The sequence below is a fragment of the Mobula hypostoma genome, chromosome 5 (genome assembly GCF_963921235.1).
Source record: "Mobula hypostoma chromosome 5, sMobHyp1.1, whole genome shotgun sequence".
Classification (NCBI taxonomy): Eukaryota; Metazoa; Chordata; class Chondrichthyes; order Myliobatiformes; family Myliobatidae; genus Mobula; species Mobula hypostoma.
In genome coordinates, this window is record NC_086101.1 from 170,161,333 (window position 1) to 170,180,472 (window position 19,140).

Genomic DNA, 19,140 nt, shown 5'->3' on the forward strand with positions numbered 1-19,140 from the left:
GGTCGGCACAACATTGTGGGCCGAAGGGCCTGTAATGTGCTGTAATATTCTATGTTCTATATTTTGGGATTGATTTTGGATTTATTTGATCAATTACTTATTTGGTATGTGAATACCCTCTAATGTTCAGTGTTTCCTCAATAAAATGTGTGCAATAATTTGCAATTTGCATGGAAATGAACTTTTCAACTAGAATTTGCCAGTGTATCTGATCAGATGGAAGGTAGTTTTGAATGAGGTTCTTCATTTTGTTATTAAGTTAAGTGTAATGATTTATAGATAAAGTATACAAAACTACAGAAGTTGTATTTTAGTACAGAATAGCACTTATCCTGAAAAATGAACAGGTGAGAGGGTTTCATCGGTTCAAGTATGTAGTTAGGATTGGATAGGATAGTTCTTATTGAAAACTCCGAATGCCAGTAGAACCCAATGGGTCGAACAGCATCTCTGCAGGCCAATTTGCCTCCACACATGTTCTAACAGCCAAAGTGGCCGAGTGTGGTTTATTTATTAAAGAAATGAAGTTTAACTTTCCTCCTCAGGCAGGACTGTGCCCTCTAGGCTTTGCTTTCATCTCAGCCCTGAGCATTCCATTCTCCTTTTGTGAGTTCCTCTGATTCATGCTCTTTATGTAGAGGCAAATCTCAAGGTCCTTCTGATAGACGTCCTTCCAATCCTTTGCTTAAAGAGATGGTGGGAAAGGGATCAGTGGCAATCTACTGGCTTCCCACACATTTTCATTGGAAAGTCAGCAGGCAGCATTTTTGATGAACCACAGGTGTTAAAATCACGTGTATCCCGCTAGTAATCCCAGATAGAAAAAAAATTAACAAAACTTAGACCTTTTTACCAATTCCAACCTTTGCCATCACTTTGTGTATTTGGTGGCATTTTGCACGTATGTAAACATTTTCTTCAGGTGGAAACACCACTTCCTGCACCGAGAATAAATGTATTGGTTGTTACTGAAATACACAACAGACTTTGGAAGCCAGGGATTTACAAGAAATTAGAACTATTGAGCTAAATAGCTGAGCAGAAGGGGAAACATCTTTTTTATTTGGAGGTTGAATCTGAAGGTTTTTTTGATCTAGAAACCATACACTAATGTAAAAACGTTTGACATTAAATGCTTGTGTGCAGGTATATAAAGAAAGAACTGCTTACATAAATGATGAGTAGTGTAGATAGGATAGCATCTTATTTTTACTCAAGACGAGAGTCTAAAACTAGAGGACATAGGTTTAAGGTGAGAGGGGATAAATTTAAAGGAGATCTTCGGCGTAAGTTTTTCCAGAGTGTGGTGAAGTTCCCAGAGGAAAGAGTGAAAATAGACAATATTACATTGTTTCAAAGGGATTTGGACAAATATTTGGATAGGAGGGAAATCTCGGGATACAAGTCTAATGTGGGCAAATGAGACTGCTTGGAAATGTGCATCATGGTTAGTGTCGACAAGGTGGACCGTGAGGATTAGCTTCTGTGCTGTATACTTCCATGAGTCCAGGAAACACACCAAATGTTTGACTTGTCCATACAGAGAAAAAGGAAATATTAATACTTTGGGTTTTACTTCTTGCTTAGTTATTCACTCATTCACATTAACCCATTGTATTTTTCAGCAACACAAGATTCCTTCTCCTCTATTGGGGACGTACTGTATATATGTGATTAATGAGTCTTTGCTGCTTTCTGGCATTGCTTTACAGGTTGTGGTCCTTTGTCATGGTGCACGGATTGGATTCTTTCAAGGAGACATCAGACTGTTAATGGATGACATCAAAGTTTTGAAGCCAACGATCTTTCCAGTTGTTCCCCGTTTGCTTAATAGGATGTATGATAAGGTGAGCCTGAATTCTTTAACAAAGTTCGGAAGCTTTACTAAAACAAAAGCAAAATGCATGACAATCAGCAAGTCCAGCAGTATTTTTGGAAAAAGAAACAGAGCGTTTTAGGTCAAAGACCCTTTCAACAATCTGGCAGTAATCTGTCTCTTTTTTATGGGTATTGCCTGACCTGCTGAGTGCTACTAGAATTTTATGTTTTTAATTTCAGATTTCCTATATCTGCTGTATTTTCTTTTTAAAATCAGAAGCTTTACTTTTATCTATAAAGCAAACTAGAATCTTTTTCAGTCCTCACTCTTATCTCTGGGTGTTTTGTTCAAAATCAAACCACAGGACTACTGTAAGTAAATTGTAAACTCCAACCAAAAGCTAGAATCAACTTGAACCTTTTGCTGAGTGTGATTGGACTAATGAGTAGTAAAAATTGTTTAATGCAGCTTTACAGCATGTAAGTAGGTTATTCTGTCCAAACTACTGTCATTGAAGTTGGTTAATTATATGATCATAATCCTAATTCCTTTTGCCTGTTTGCATGAGTCATTATCCTTCTATGATGGTTAGAGTGATGTCTGCTTCATTTGTTAGTGTGCATTAAGTATTCCATGATGTTTAATCGGAGACCCTGGTAAGTTTTAAGTTGATGGAAGTTAGGGAGTCTATTTTAAGTAGCTGGAATCATAGCTTGCACAAAGGAAAGTAGACCAAAGATGTTTCTAGTTGCCAACCATTTCTTCCCTCCAGAACCTATTATTCCCATCTCTACATCAGCATTGTGCAGGGAATTTCCCACTTACCTGGAATAGAACAATTCCAGCAGGTTCTGAAATCCAGGTCTAAGTATGTTACTTGGATGGCTTCTTGTCCACCGCTTTAAACATATGCAAAAAAGGGAAGTTGAATATTATTTTGTTATCTTATTTAACATCCTTCCCAAACAAGAGGATGTGCATTTAAGTTGGTGAGAAAACTAAGTGAGAGGGGGATTGGGAAAGCTCTGCCACTCCTAAATGATGTCATAAATCCTTTTGACTGCAGGGCAATATGGATATATGGGACTAAACAAGGGTATGGGTTAAATAAATGGTCTTCTGGAAAATAGTATTGCAAACTTCACGGACTGAGTGGTTTCATTCTATGGTGAAAGTAAAGTACTTGTGAAAGCAAATTTGTATTTGCAGAACTGTAAAGTCTGTTGTCATACTTTTGTGGTATAAAATTGGTCCAATTAACTTCCTTTGTGCTTAAATTGGGAAGGCCAGATGAATTTTTTTATTAATTATTTCCAGTTAATGGTGATCTCTAAATTCAGAGATAAAATAAATGAGTTTGGTATGCAATGTCAGTGACCCTTAATGCAATTTTTACCTGATTTTGATTTGTAGATTCATAGCCAAGCTAATAGTTTTGTGAAAAGAAAAGTATTGCAGCTTGCTTCCTGGCGAAAAATAGAAGAACTTCGGAAAGGGATAATGCGACGCAACAGCATATGGGACATTTTGGTCTTTCGAAAAGTACAGGCAAGTGAAAGGCATGCCAATAATAACTAGAGAGGTTAAAAGAATGTTGCTCAAGGACACAACACATGTTGCCTCGGCTGGGGCTTGAAATCACGACGTTCAGGTCGCTAGTCCAATGCCTTAACCACTTGGCCACGTGCCCACACTGTCATATACACAACCACATCTGTGCACAGATTCAATGAAAAACTAACCCAGCAACATCTGAGGCACAAAGCACCACACAAGCAGCATTTATAAGATAAAATATATAAATTATGCATTTTTACAAGAAAACACGATTAATATGAAGTCAAGTGCAAAGTGGTCAAGTGTTTCATAATGTTGCTAAACTGTTGTGATTAGGATTTTGCTGGTTGAAGGAAATTAGCCGTTCTTGATCCTGGTGGTAAGGGACTTCAGTCTTCTGAATCTCCTACCTGATGGTAGCTGTGAAAATGTGGCACAGACCAGAATCAGAAGCAGGTTTATTATAACCGGCATGTGTCGTGAAATTTGTTAACTTAGCAGCAGTTGAATGCAATACGTAATATAGATGGGGAAAAAAAAGTAAAAATAATTGAGTAAATCAATTACAGTATATGTATGTTGAATAGATTAAAATCGTGCAAAAAAGATAGAAATAATATATATTAAAAAGTGAGGTAGTGTTCATGGGTTCAATGTTCATTTAGCAATCAGAGGGGAAGAGACTGTTCCTGAATCACTGAGTATGTGCCTTCAGGCTCCTGTACCTCCTACCTGATGGTAACAGTGGGAAAAAAAGGCATGTCGTGGGTGTTGTGGGCCATTAATAATGGACGCTGCCTTTCTGAGACACCACTCCTTGAAGATGTCCTGGGTACTTTGTAGGCTAGTACCCAAGACAGAGCCGACTAAATTTACAACCCTTTGCAACTTCTTTTGGTCCTGTGCAGTAGCACCCCCCACCCCCCATACCAGACAGTGAATCAGCCCATCAGAAAACTCTCCATGGTACATCTGTAGAAATTTTTGAGTGTTTTTGTTGACATACCAAATCTCTTCAAACTCCTGATGAAGTATAGTCATTGTCTTGCCTTCTTTATAACTGCATCAATATGTTGGGACCAGGTTAGGTCCTCAGAGATCTTGACACCCAGGAACTTGAAGCTGCTCACTCTCTCCACTTCAGATCCCTCTGAGGATTGGTATGTGTTCCTTTGTCTTACCCTTCCTGAAGTCCACAATCAGCTTTTTGTCTTACTGACGTTGAGTGCAAGGTTGTTGAAATGGACACCCCTCTATCCTGAGGTTTGTGCCCTCTTGTCCAAGATGTCCCCCCACCATGGGAAGCATCCTTTCCACATCTACTCTGTCCAGGCCTTTCAACATTCAAAAGATTTCAATGAGATCGCCTGTCATCCTTCTAATTCCAACGATTACAGACCCAGAGCAGGGACTGTACTCCTCAAATGTTCCTCGTATGATAACCCTTTTAATCCCAGAATCATCCTTGTAAACCTCTTCTGAACCCTGTTCAATATCAGCAATTCTTTTCTTAGATGAGGAGCCCAGAAGTGTTTACAATACTCAAGGTGAGGCCTCACCAGTGCCTTTATAAAGCCTCAGCATCACATCCTTGCCCTTGTATTCTCGATCTCTTGAAATAAATGCTAACATTGTTTTTCCCTTCCTCACCACTGACTCTACATTGTATTTCCCTTCCTCACCACCAACTCTACCTGGGTGTTCTGCACAAGGACGCTCAAGTCTCGTAGCATTTCTGATTTTTGGATTTTATCCCCATTTTTTAAAAAGTCTGCACATTTATTTCTTCTACCAAAGTGTATGCCCATGCATTTTCCATCATTGCATTTCATTTGCCACTTAATTGCCCATTCTCCAATTCAGTCAAGTCCTTCTGCAACGTTCCTGTTTCCTAAGCACTACCTGTCCCTCCACCAATCTTCATATCATCTGCAAAGTTGGCAACAAAGCCATATATTCCATCATCTAATCATTGATAGACAGCATAAAAAAAAGTAGATCCAACATTGACCCCTGTGGAACACCACTCGTCACTGACAGCCAACCAGCAGAGGATCCTTTATTCCCACTCGCTGCCTCCTACCAATCAGCCAATGCTCTAACCATGCCAGTAACTTTCCTGTTATACCATGGGCTCTTAACTTGGTAAGCAGCCTCGTGTGGCACCTTGTCAACGGCTTTCTGAAAGTTCAAATATGCAACATCCATGCATCCCCTTTATCCATCCTACTTGAAATCTCCTCTAAGAATTCCAACAAGTTCATCAGGCAAAATGTTCCTTTCAGAAAACCTTGCTGATTTTGTCTTATCTTGTGCTGTGTCACCAAGTACACCATAACCTCATCCTTAACATTTGACACCAGCATCTTCCCAACCACTGAGGTTGGGCTAACTGGTCTACAATTTCCTTTCTGCTGCCTTCCTCCTTTCTTAAAGAGTGGAGTGATATTTTCAATTTTTGAGTCTTCTGGCTCCATGCCAGAGTCCAATAATTTTTTGAAAGATTAGTACTAATGCCTTCAATCTCTAGTGCTATCACTTCAGAACCCTAGGGTGCAGTTCATCTGGTCCGGATAAGCCAAACCTTCTGATTCCCCTAAGAAAGTAAAGAGACTTGTGGAATTTCCTTGTGATTGTAGTTATGTGCTGGACATCTAATATGCTTACACCCAGGAATTTAAAGCTGCTGACTCTCTCTACTGTCGATTTACCAAAGTTGGACTACTACATCTGTATCCCCTCTTCCCCTTCCTGAAATAATAAGCTGTTTAGTTTTGCTGATGTTGAGCGAGACGTTATCTTGCAGTAGCACCCATCTAGGGGACCCATCTTACTCCAATAAGCTGACTCGTGGCCACTTATGATTTATCTTCGGCAATCTTGAAGATACCAATGGAACTGTGCTTAGCCAAACAGTCACAAGTATAGAGAGTAGAGCAAGGAGCTAAACACATGGCCTTGAAATGCACCTGTGTTGATGGTCAGTGAGGAGGAGATATTATCGATCTTCAGTGACTGAGGTTTGGCAATGGTGAAATCGAGTATCCAGTTAATGAAGGAAGTGCGGAGCCACAGGCCTTAAAGCTTGTTAATGAGTTTGGATGTGATAATTGAGTCGTAGCCTGACATACGAGTTCCTGTTGCCCATTTCGTTCGGAGTGGAGTCCAGAGAAATCCCATCTTCTGTTGATTCGTTGTGGTGGCAGGCTAAATGGAGCAAATCTAAGTAATCTGAAGCAAGAGTTGATTCACTCTATAACTAAGCCTTCAATGTACATAGTACAGTGATAAAAGTGCCACTGGATGGTAATCCTTGGGGCAGGCACCACCCTGTTTTTGAGCATTAGAAAAGTGGATGTCTTTTTGAAACAGGTGAGTACCTCAAACTACAGAGGCAAGAGGTTGAATATATTTGTAAATACTCCAGGTAGTTGGTTTGCACAGATCTTCAGTACTGGGTCAGATATGCTGTCTTGATCAGATGACTTTCATGAAATCACTCTTCTGAAGGATGCCCAGTTGTTGGCCTTGGAGAGTGAAAGTACAGGGTCATCTGGAGTTGTGGTAGCTCATGTGATTGATAGTTCTTTCAGTCAAAGCATGCATAATAAGCATTGAGCTCATCTGGGAATGATGGGTCATTGCCACTTTACACCACATGATCTCGCCTTGAAGGAGGTTATATTGTGGAAGCTCTGCCATAGTTGTCAAGTGTCAGTGAGTGCCTCTTTGCACTCAGTGACCTTGTACCTGGGCTTCTTGTATGACCTCTGGTTTGCCAGAGGTTTTGTCTGAGCTTTTATCTGAGAGGTTTTATAATGTACATTGCATTTGTAACATTGTATTTAATTAAAGCTTCACAGAATGTACTGGATCCTTGTTTTTTAGATTCTTAGTTTTAGAGATATAGGCATAATGAAGTGGGGTAGCAAAATAATTTTGACCTTCATTTATTTAAGCGCTATTATGCGGTACAGTTTCTGTCTTTTGACCAAAGGATGGAAAATTGAGAACAATCATTGAAGGAAATTTAGTTGAACATTTAAATTGTGGTTAAATTGTATCTGTGGCTCATAATTGCCTCATGTCCAGCTTGCCCTCAATTCAAATATTTTGCTCTTAGTCTTCATGTTCTATGTCAATAAGTAAAGTTTCACTCCTAATGGGTGCAATAAACATTTACCATAATTTAGATTATATTTGGAATGTGAGGGTTGATGTTTGAGAAAATATTGAATAGAATGGGATATTGTTTTCTAGGCTTCAGTAAACCTGGCAATAATCTCATTGACACATGCCTTCCTTTCTAATCCAGGTGAAGTGTCTCAGCCCAAAACATTAACTCTTTATTCTGACTGTACCATAGTGGCTGCCTGACCTGCTGAGTTCCTCCATCATTTCGTGTGTAGTAATTTTATTGAAGATTGTTATAGCTGGGACTGGTAATGGGGACAAGCTTAATTGTGTCAATGTGCACCATGACCTCCTGTGTGCTCACCCTCCCTCTTGAGAATCTTCTGTAGCCACTCTGAGACACCGACTCTAGCACCTGGGAGGCAACACACCATCCTGTGGTCTTTTACAGCCATTGAATCTCTCATCCACCTCGCTAACTATCGTGCCTCTTATGACTATTGCTGTGCCTGGCTTTACCCTTCCCTGCTGAACCTCAGAGCCAGCTATGGTATGTTGTTGCTGCTCTGCTCTGATAGATCATAACCCCCTCAGCAGTATATTTGTTGCTGAGGAGAATGGCCACAGAGGGACTGACTGCTTACTCCCTTTACTTCTCCTGGTGGTCACCCATCTATCTGAAACCTGTACTCTGGTTGTGACCACCTCAATACAAGTATCATCTATGACATTTTCAGCCTCCCAGATGGTCTCGAATAATGTGCAGATCCCCCCTTTATTGAATGATAAATGGTGATCAGGACATTTTGGGAACTCACTTATATCTTAAACCAGGGGTTCCCAACTTTGATAGGGGTCCATGACATATAAAAAAAAATCTGTTTGAAATTAAAGAAGGTTCAACTTTATTCACTATATATATATATACACAATGTGCATAAATACCAGCATGTATTTACAACATAAACAGCATTATAAAAAGTGGTTTATAATGTTAACAGTGCAATGACAGAGTACTGGACAGCAGTGGGTTTGGGTCTAACTAGAATGGTTGATCCGATTAACTGCTTAGGGGAAGAAATTTTAAAGATTTCCTGCCACTGCCTGTCAGGAAGTTTGTATGTTCTCCCTGTGACCGTGTGGGTTTCCTCTTGAGTGCTCCGGTTTCCTCCCACACTCCAAAGGTGCACTGTTGGTAAGTTAACTGGTCATTGTAAATTGTCCTGTGATTAGACTAGGATTGAACTGGGGGGTTGCTAGGCAGCACAGCTCAAAAGGTACAGAAGGCCTACACCATGCTGTATGTCAATAAATAAATAAAGATGGCGTTACACTTTTGTTATAATAAACCTATAGTGCTTTGCAGAAGGAAGCTTTTGGAAAAGACAGTTTGCAAGGTGGTTAATGCCATGGGATCAGAGTCAGGTTTATTTTTATTAATGTGTTGTGAAATTAGTTGTTTTGTGGCAGAAGTACAGTGCAAGAAAAATTACAGTATGTTACAAGATAAATTGTGTAAAAGATGAAAAGCATCATACAGGCATTGTCATGTGTTCAGAGTCTCTGCAGTAGGATATGAAGTCATAACCTCCTTCATTTTTCTTGTCATCAATCCATTTTGTCCACAGGCCAGTCTGGGTGGTCAAGTAAAACTGATGGTAATTGGAGCTGCTCCTGTGTCTGCAACTGTGCTTACCTTTATCAGGGCAGCTTTAGGTTGTCAGGTAAGCTGCACTTTTAATTTCTTTACTATTTTTAACTAATTTTATCTTTTGTACAATAAATGAGAGTGAATTATGAAAGAAAGCACTTATGATATTTGAGTGATGTGGATCAGTACTATGGGAAAACTGACCTACCAGCAGCACTTTCTCTAATCAATCCCACTTCGGTTTTCATGCTAATACAATAGTACCAGAGTTACTGATGTTTCTTTGTGATTACAGTCATGGTTCCTCAATCTTAATGAATTGTTTGTGGGAAACTCTATACTATTTGATCCTCATGTACAGCTTTGCTTGCATCTGCACCAATGTAGATATCATAGTCCTGAAACTATGTGGTGGCTCTCTCAAATTTTCCTCTAAGACAATTCAGGATTCAATCAGTTTCCTACTGCGGATGCTCCAAAGAAAATAGAAATCGAATGAAGCCATCTCTTTGGAATTCAAGAACAAGTTCTCACATCCTTTCTTCATGTCTGCACTATCACTTGAGGTTTGTTTCCAGGCCTCACCTCAGATTTCAAGTTTCTTTGGATGGCCTTCTGCTACCAGCAGTCAGCAAAGTATTAATTTTGCCTGACATCATCTATCAGGATTGCTCTTTCCAAGTGGGCTCTTGGAAGTTCATCCAGATTTTGAGATCATAAATGAAAAGGTGTTTAAAAAAACATTCATGGAGACATGCCCAAGACAAGGCAAATATGAGTTAATTGGAGAGGTTTGCCAAATGCATGTGATTATGTGCTCCAGGTGTTGGTTGAATAAAAATGATGGTAACGTTGGGATTGTCTTTATAATCTAAATAGTAACTTGCAGTAGCCTACCCATCATTGGTAGTATTGAGTATCATGCCATTTATATTTATACTGTTAGCATAGCTGATCGAATATCTGTATTCTGCTGATACTTAGACTTTAATTATTGTCCATATCGCCCAGTAATGCACATGGACAGGCTTCCTGAGAGGGTCAACTTTTTACAGGTCCCACTGGCACGACCCCTGTGGTTGATTTTCGTCTCCTGTTTGGAACTAGATTCTCCAAAGGGACAACTAGACACGTCTTTCAGATGGACTTTTTAAAGACCATTAGGCATGGAGTTTCTGCACTTCTCATAGGAACACTCTTCAACCCAACTCAATGCTGACATTTGCAAATCAAAACAAAAAAGTAATGATAGAAATTTGTCTTAGTGGGTATGCAGCCTCTGTGTAGTCACTATGTCCATGAATGATATTCTGGAGAATAATCTGTACAGAAAACAGTCCCTTTCAGCCCATTTAGTTCTTGTTGACACAATATTCTGATTTGTTTCCCCCATTTTTCCCCCTTTATTCCATTTTTCATACATATAACATTATCCCTATAAACAGCATTTCATTTATATTTGGAGAAATGTTAAGTGACTTCACTTAAAATTGTCTTTCCTTTACTTTGTTTTTCATACAATGCTCTGATTTCTATATGCATTCACTGGATGCTCTCTGATATCCTGCTGTTTCCCAGCAAGTTATCCTGGGTCACACATTCATAGCTTCTCCATACCCATGTCTCAGTTCTTCCTCATCCACTTCCAACCATCCCTCACTTTCTCTCTATAATTCCCAACTGACTCTGCCAGCGAGCAACGTTTCTGCTATCACCCCTAGACATAGGCCAGCTTGCTGTACTGGAATTCATAAGCACCTCAATTGCAAGGAAGCATCCAACTGATTGAATAACTGTCCATTTTTGTGTTGCCTCTTGCTTAATGTCAGTTCAGTTGGATTCAGCTTTTCATGACAGCTGCCTATATTCAATGAATCTCTGTTAAAACTCAGTTAAAGCTAGTGCAAGAGATCACAAGATCACAAGACAAAGGAGCAGAAGTAGGCCATTCGGCCCATCGAGTCTGCTCCGCAGCTCCCCCATGAGCTAAACTATTCACCCATCTAGTTCCAATTTCCGGCTTTTTCCCCATATCCCTTGATACCCTGACTAATTAATACCTGTCAATCTCCTCCTTAAACACCCTCAATGATCGGGCCTCCACAGCTGTATGTGGCAACGAATTCCACAAATCCACGACCCTCTGGCTAAAAAAATTTCTCCTCATCTCTGTTTTAACCGGGTACCCTCTAATTCTAAGACTATCGCCTCTTGTCCTGGACTCGCCCACCAAGGGAAACAACCTTTCCACATCTACTCTGTCCAACCCTTTCAACATTCAAAATGTTTCTATGAGATCCCCTATCATTCTTCTATACTCTGATGAATACAATCCAAGAGCCGACAAACGCTCCTCATATGTTAGCCCCTGCATTCCAGGAATCATCCTCGTAAAGCTTCTCTGAACTCTCTCCAACATCAGTACATCCTTTCTAAGATAGCGGGCCCAAAACTGCACACAGTATTCCAAATGAGGTCTCACTAATGCCCCATAGCACCTCATCAACACCTCCTTACTCTTATACACTATTCCTCTTGAAATGAATGCCAACATAGCATTCGCTTTCCTTACTGCCAATCCAACCTGGTGGTTGACCTTTAGGGTATCCTGCACGAGGACCCCCAAGTCCCTTTGCACTTCCGATTTTTGAATTTTCTCCCCATCTAAATAATAATCTGCCTGATTATTTCTTCTTCCGAAATGGACAACTGTACATTTGTCAACGTTGTATCTCATCTGCCATTTCTTTGCCCACTCTCCTGAACTGACTAAGTCTCTCTGCAACCTTTCCGTTTCTTCAACATTTCCTGCTCCTCCACCTATCTTGGTGTCATCCGCAAACTTAGCCACAAAACCATTTAATGCATAATCCAAATCATCGATATACATCGTAAAAAGAAGCGGCCCCAACACCGACCCCTGCGGAACACCACTAGTAACCGGCAACCAATCAGAATAGGATCCCTTTATTCCCACCCTTTGCTTTCTGCCTATCAGCCAATGCTCCACCCATTTCAATATCTTTCCTATAATTCCATGGGCTCTCATCTTATTAAGCAGCCTCATATGTGGCACCATATCGAAGGCCTTTTGAAAATCCAAATACACAACATCTACAGCCTCTCCCTTGTTAATCTTATTTGAGATTACCTCAAAAAATTCCAATAGGTTGGTGAGGCAGGATCTTCCCTTTATGAAACCATGCTGGTTTTGGCCTATCTTGTCATGCACCTCAAGGTATTTCATGTCCTTGAGGATTGACTCCAATATCTTTCCAACTACCGATGTCAGACTAATAGGTCTGTAATTTTCTTTTTGCTGCCTCCTTCCTTTCTTAAATAACGGAGCTACATTTGCGACCTTCCAGTCCTCCGGAACCATGCCAGAGTCTATTGATTCCTGGAAGATAATTTCCAATGCTTCCACAATCTCCAAAGCCACCTCCTTCAGAACCCTTGGGTGCACCTCATCCGGACCGGGAGACTTATCTATTCTTAGTCCACTTAGCTTCCCAAGCACTTTCTCTCTAGTAATCTTGACTGTACCTAATTCTATTCCCTGATACCTCTGGCTATCAGGTATATTGCTCATGTCTTCCACTGTGAAGACTGATGCAAAATACTCATTCAGTTCCTCCGCCATCTCTTTGTTGTCCATTATAATTTCTCCAGCATCATTTTCAATCGGTCCTGTATCTACCCTTGTCACTCTTTTACTCTTCATATATTAAAAAAAAACTCTTAGTATCTTTTTTTATGTTAATCGCCAACTTCCTTTCATAATTCATCTTTTGTTTCCTAATGACTTCCTTAGTTTCCTTCTGTAAGTTTTTAAAAGTCTTCCAGTCCTCATTTTTCCCACTAATTTTTGCTTCCTTGTACGCCGTTTCTTTTACTTTTATCTTTGCCTTAACCTCTCTCATTAGCCACATTTGTGCCATTTTTCCATTCATGATTTTCTTTTTTCTTGGAATATATTTTTCCTGCATTTTCCTTACTACTTGTAGGATTTCATCCAATTCTGCTCTGCCGTCCCTCCATTTTGTTTACTTTTCCAATCGACTTGGGCCAGTTCCTCTCTCATATCACTGTAATTTCCCCTGTTCCACTGAAATATCGATACACCTGATACCAGCTTCTCCTTTTGAAATTTGAAACTGAACTCAATTATATTATGAACACTACTTCCAAGGGGTTCCTTTACCTCCAGCTCCCTAATCGCCTCAGGTTTGTTACACAGCACCCAATCCAAAACAGCCGGTCCCCTGGTAGGCTTCTGGACAAGCTGCTCCAAAAAGCCACCCTGTAGGCATTCTACAAACTCCCTCTCCTGAGATCCATTACCTTCCTGACTTTCCCAATCCAATTTCATATTAAAATCCCCCATAATTATCTTGACATTTTCCTTCTGACATGCTTTTTCTATTTCCAGCTGCAACTTCTAGTCCACATCCTGGCTGCTGTTTGGAGGCCTGTATATAACTACTATTAGTGTCTTTTTACCCTTGCCATTTCTTAATTCTACCCATAAGGATTCTACCTCTTCTGATCCTATGTCCCTTCTTTCTTTTGATTTGATATTGTTACTTACCATCAGGGCCACGCCACCCCCTTTACCTACCTTCCTATCTTTCCTATACACTGTGTATCCTTGGATATTCAGCTCCCAATCACATCCATCATTTAGCCATGACTCGGTGATGGCCACAATGTCATATCTTTTAACCTGTAGCTGTACAACAAGGTTATCCACTTTATTTCTAGTGCTGCGTACATTTAAGTACAGTACATTTAGATCAGTATCTGTTGCTGATTTTGCTATATTTCTATTTTGCAGCAAATTATCCTGTATATTCACCAGCCTGTCCTTCTTGACATCTTTGCTGTACAGTATTTTTGACTTATTTCTATTTTCCTCTTCCTCGACCCTAACACCTTGGTTTCCTTCCCCTTGCCAACTTAGTTTAAACCCTCTCTAACAGTTATATTAAACAATCCCGCCAGGATATTAGTACCTTTTGAGTTCAGGTGTAATCCATCTTTTTTGTATAAGTCATACCTTCCCCAAAATAGATCCCAATGATTCAAGAGTTTGAAGCCCTGCCCCATGCACCAGTTACTTAGCCACACATTCATCTGCTTAATTCTGCTATTCTTCCCATCATTAGCGTGCAGCTCAGGCAGCAATCCTGATATTATTACTCTGGAAGTCCAGCTTTTCAATTTTCTTCCTAGCTCCCAGTAATCTTTCTTCAGGACCTCCTCTTTTTTCTGTCTATGTCATTGGTACCAACATGTACCAGGACTTCCGGCTGCACACCCTCTCTCCTCAGAATACTCTGGACTCGATCTGAGACATCCCGTACCTTGGCACCAGGGAGGCAGCATACCATCCGGGTATCCTTGTTCGGCTTGCAGAATCTCTTGTCCGTCCCCCTTAGAATGGAATCCCCTCCTATAACTACCGCATTTCTTCTTGCTCTCTTGATTTCGGCACTGGGCAGAATGCCAGAGTTTTGTTCACTGTGGTCCTCCTCTGTCAGGTCTGCCTCTTCAACAGTATCCAAAATGATATATCGATTTCTGAGGGGGACTGTCACAGGGGTGCTATCCACTACCTCTCTATAGGTAGTATCTATCACCTCCCCACTTTCCCTGATTAGCCGAAGGTCATCAATTTCCATCTCCAGCTCCTTAACGAGGTCCTTCGGGAGCCTCATCTCAGTGCACCTGGTGCAGATGTAATCCTTGGGGAGACTGGGAGTCTCCCAGGGTCCCCACATCTGGCACTCCAAGCACAACACTAATCCTAGATGCATACCTCTAATGCTACTGTTTGTACTAAGTACCAAAAAACTGTAACTTACTCCGTTACTATGAGACTCAACGGTCGCAGGAAGCCTCTTCCCGTCTCCGCCAAAGCCCGTTGAGCCAAAGCCCTTTCACTCTGCACCCTCTCACTCTGTAGCCCGCTCCAACACTGCCCACTGGATATGGCGGTTTTCTTTTTAAACTGTTCGCGCTCAACTGGCTGATGTCACGCACCTGCGCAGTCTGGCCTCTCTCCTACTCCGAGAAATAAAATGTCTTCTCGCTAGAAATCCTTAGCCTCTTAGCACTGTCTTCTTGATCCGAAGAGAAAAAGTCTGCGACTTTCTTCCTCTTTTTAAACTGAGAGGTTGTGGCTCTACATAATGAGTTACTCCAAACTTTAGATATTTTAAAATCTTAGCTGCAAAAGGCTGAACGACAATTCTTCTCAACTGGTGTGACTTTTTAAATGGTAATAAGCTGTGGACTTCTCTCATTACAGTTTTATGAGGGATATGGGCAAACGGAATGTACAGCAGGCTGCTCAATGACTGTTCCTGGAGACTGGTCAGCAGGTAAGGCTTGTTTTCCCTACCAGATATTCAGATTTAAAGTTTTGTTTCATTTTTTTAAACAATGGAAGCCAAAGTTGATTTAGTGGACTTGGTAGCTGAGCTCTAACCTACTGACCTGACCCTCCCCACTCCACTTTGCTTTGTCCCTTTAGCAAAGTAACCCAAGAATATCCAGACGGCAAATTGTTGATATGTTAGAGAAATGGGAGAAATACTTTATTGCACATTAAAGACTCACATCATTTTGCTTTTGAACTGATTGGGTTCTGGATATTCCACCTTATTATTTTCCATTCCTTTGCGGTTTACTCTCAACTTGTTCGTCAGTTCAAATGCCAATTTCTTTTATCAAATAAAATCAGGGTGTCATAATGTAGATTTACGGCAGACTTCAAAAATATACATGCTCTGAATTCCTTCCAGACTAATTAAGATTATTTTTGCCAAACGCAGATCTGTGGGAGTAGAGATAATTGTTTCAGATCAAAATAATACAAAGAGAAGAGGCAGAGTCGAATCAACTGTCATATGCCATCTATAAATTTGCTGACGATACAACCATTGTTGGCAGAATTTCAGATGGTGACAGGAGTGAGATATCAGCTAGTTGACTGCTATCATGGCAACAACCTTGCACTCAATGTCAGTAAGACCAAAGAACTGATGTGGACTTCAGAAAGGGTAAGACAACAGAAAACACAGCAGTACTTATAGAGGGCTCTGAATTGGAGAGAGTGAGCAGTTTCAAGTTCCTGGGTGTCACTGTTTCTGAGGACCTAAACTGAACCCAACATACCGATGCAACTACTAAGAAGACATGACAGCAGCTATAATTCATGAAGAATTTGAGAAGATTTGTATGTCACCAAACACACTCAAAAATTTCTACAGAAATACCATGGAGAGCATTCTAACTGACTGCATCATCATCTGGTATGAGGGTAGGGGATTACTGCACAGGATCAAAGTAAGCTACAGAGTTGTAAGCTTAGTCAGCTCCACCATGAGTACTAACCTCCGTATGATCCAGGACATCTTCAAGGAACAATGCCTCAAAAAGGCCAGATCCATCAGTAAGGACCCCCAGCACCCAGATCATGCATTGTTTTCACTGCTACCATCAGGAAGTAGGTACAGAACCCTGAAGGCACACACTCAACGATTCATGAACATCTTTTACCCCTCTGCCACCTGATTTCTGAATGGATATTGAACCCATATACACTACCTCACGACCTTTATGCACTAATTTAATTTAACTAATATATAATGTAATTCACAGTTCTTCCTTCTATAATCATGTATTGCATTGTACAGCTGCTACAAAGTCAACAAATTTCACAACATATGCTGGTGATATTAAACCTGATTCTGACACATTCTCTGCATAAGAGTTTGCCTACACAGGAGTAATATAAAAAAACAGCTCAAGATCTCAGCATGTTCTTACCAAAATACAAGAAGAAATCTCTCCACCCATAGAGTTGCGAATCTTTGGAGTTTTTTTTTTTACCAAAGAGAACTGTTGAGGTTCATTTGCTGCACATATTCAAGATGAAATTCGGAAATTAATAGAGAGATGGAGTTAGTACAGGGAAATAATGTTAAAGTGAAAAACATTGACTGGCAGAGCAGACATGAGGGGCTGAATGGCCCTTTTCTGCCGTTATACCTTAAGATATTTTCAGTGAAATGATCTGCTGCCACATGAGATTCTGTGTTTAGAGGAATTCATAGAACAGTGTGGAAATGGAAAAGGCCCTTCAGCACACAATTTCTGTGCCAAACACGATCCCGAATTAAATTAATTCTTGTCTTCCTGTCCATGATCGATATTCATCCAATTCCTGCATATTCCTGTGTCTATCCAGCCACATCTTAAATACCACTATCATATCTGCTTTCACCACTTCCACTGGCAGCCCTTTCTAGGCATCTACCATTCCCTGTGAAAAGGAGCTGGGCCTTGGGTGCAGGGAACAGCTCCATCAGCAGGTTCCACTTCAAGCTGCGCACCATCCTAATGGGTCTTTTCGGTCATCAGCTGTGGCTTTCATGGTCATCATTTTGACTCTTCAGTTACAAAAGTCAAACTTGAATTTGTTGGTTGGTGTGATTGTATCGATCACACTTAAAGTCAGCAAAACCTAAGAGCTGATTATTAACTGCGGGAAGGGGAAACCAGAGGTCCATGAGCCGGTCCTTGTCAGGGGATCAGAAGTGAAGAGGGTCGGCAATTTTAAGTTTCTCGGCGTGGTCATTTCAGAGGATTTGTCTTTGTGTCCAGCTTGTAAGTGCCATCACAAAGAAGGCACAGCAACAAAGAAGGTGCTTCTTCTTTCTTAGAAGCTTGCAAAGATTCAGCATTTCATCTTTGACAAACTTCTATAGCTGCACGGTGGAGAGTACACTGACTGGTTGCATCAAGGCCTGGTATGGAAACACCAATGCTCTTAAACAGATAAGCCTAAAAAAGTACTGGTCTAATCACAATCAACAGAAAATCTGCAGATGCTGGAAATCCAAGCAAGCCGGGCAGCATCTGTGGAAAAGAAGTACAGTCAACGTCTCGGGTGGTTACAGTCCAGTCCAGCATGGGGAAAGCCCTTCTCCCCTTGCACCCCCCCACCCAATTTGAGCACATCAGCATCTATCATCAAGAATCCTCACCATTCAGCACGTGTACCCTTCTCACTGTTGCCATCAGGAAGGTGGTACGGGAGCCTCAGGACCCACACAACCAGGACCAGGTCTGGAACAGTTAATACCCCTCAATCAAGCTCTTGAACTAAAGGAGATAACTTTACTCAACTTCACTCACCCCGTCACTAAACTAAAACCACAACCATTATTCATTTTATAGGCATCCGTTAGTCTCATGAGACCATGGATTTGCGCCTTGGAAGGTTTCCAGGGCGCAGGCCTGGGCAAGGTTGTATGGAAGACCAGCAGTTGCCCATGCTGCAGGTCTCCCCTCTCCATGCCACCGATGTTGTCCAAGGGAAGGGCATTAGAACCCATGCAGCTTGGCACCGGTGTCGTCGCAGAGCAATGTGTGGTTAAGTGCCTTGCTCAAGGACACAACACGCTGCCTCAGCCAAGGCTTGAACTGGTGACCTTCAGAACACTAGACGAACGCCTTAACCACTTGGCCACGCGCCAACATTATTCATTTTAAGGACTTTTTATCTTATTTCATGGTTTTTGTTATTTATTGCTATTTATTTAAATAATTGCATTTGCACAGTTTGTTAACTTTTATGCTCTACTTGTTCTTTCATTGAACCTGTTTATAGTTACTATTCTCAGTATGCTGAGTATGCCCACAAGAAAGTCGCACGGTTGTATGTGGTGACATGTATGTAATCTGATAAAATATACTTCAAACTGTTCCCACCACCCATTGACTCACCTTCAAGGACTGATTATCTCATGTTCTTGATACTTATTGCTTATTCATAATTATTATTTTGTTTTTTTTCTTTTTGTATTTGCACAATGTTTTCTGTGCATTGGTTGTTCTTCTGATTTGTGTGTAATTTTTCATTGATTCTTTTGTTTCTCTGTAACCACTGTGAATGCCTGCAAGAAAG

General features: G+C 40.8%; 1 protein-coding gene across 4 annotated transcripts in view; it reads left to right on the top strand.

Moving 5' to 3' along the window:
* LOC134347168 (long-chain-fatty-acid--CoA ligase 1-like) overlaps positions 1-19,140 on the top strand; it is a 186,952-nt gene that overhangs the window by 141,461 nt on the left and 26,351 nt on the right. For all 4 annotated transcript variants that reach the window (XM_063049399.1, XM_063049397.1, XM_063049396.1 and 1 more), the window contains exons 12-15: positions 1,713-1,847; positions 3,233-3,367; positions 9,139-9,234; positions 15,475-15,547. In XM_063049399.1, the coding sequence (XP_062905469.1) occupies positions 1,713-1,847; positions 3,233-3,367; positions 9,139-9,234; positions 15,475-15,547 (439 nt within the window). The remainder of the gene's footprint in view (positions 1-1,712; positions 1,848-3,232; positions 3,368-9,138; positions 9,235-15,474; positions 15,548-19,140) is intronic.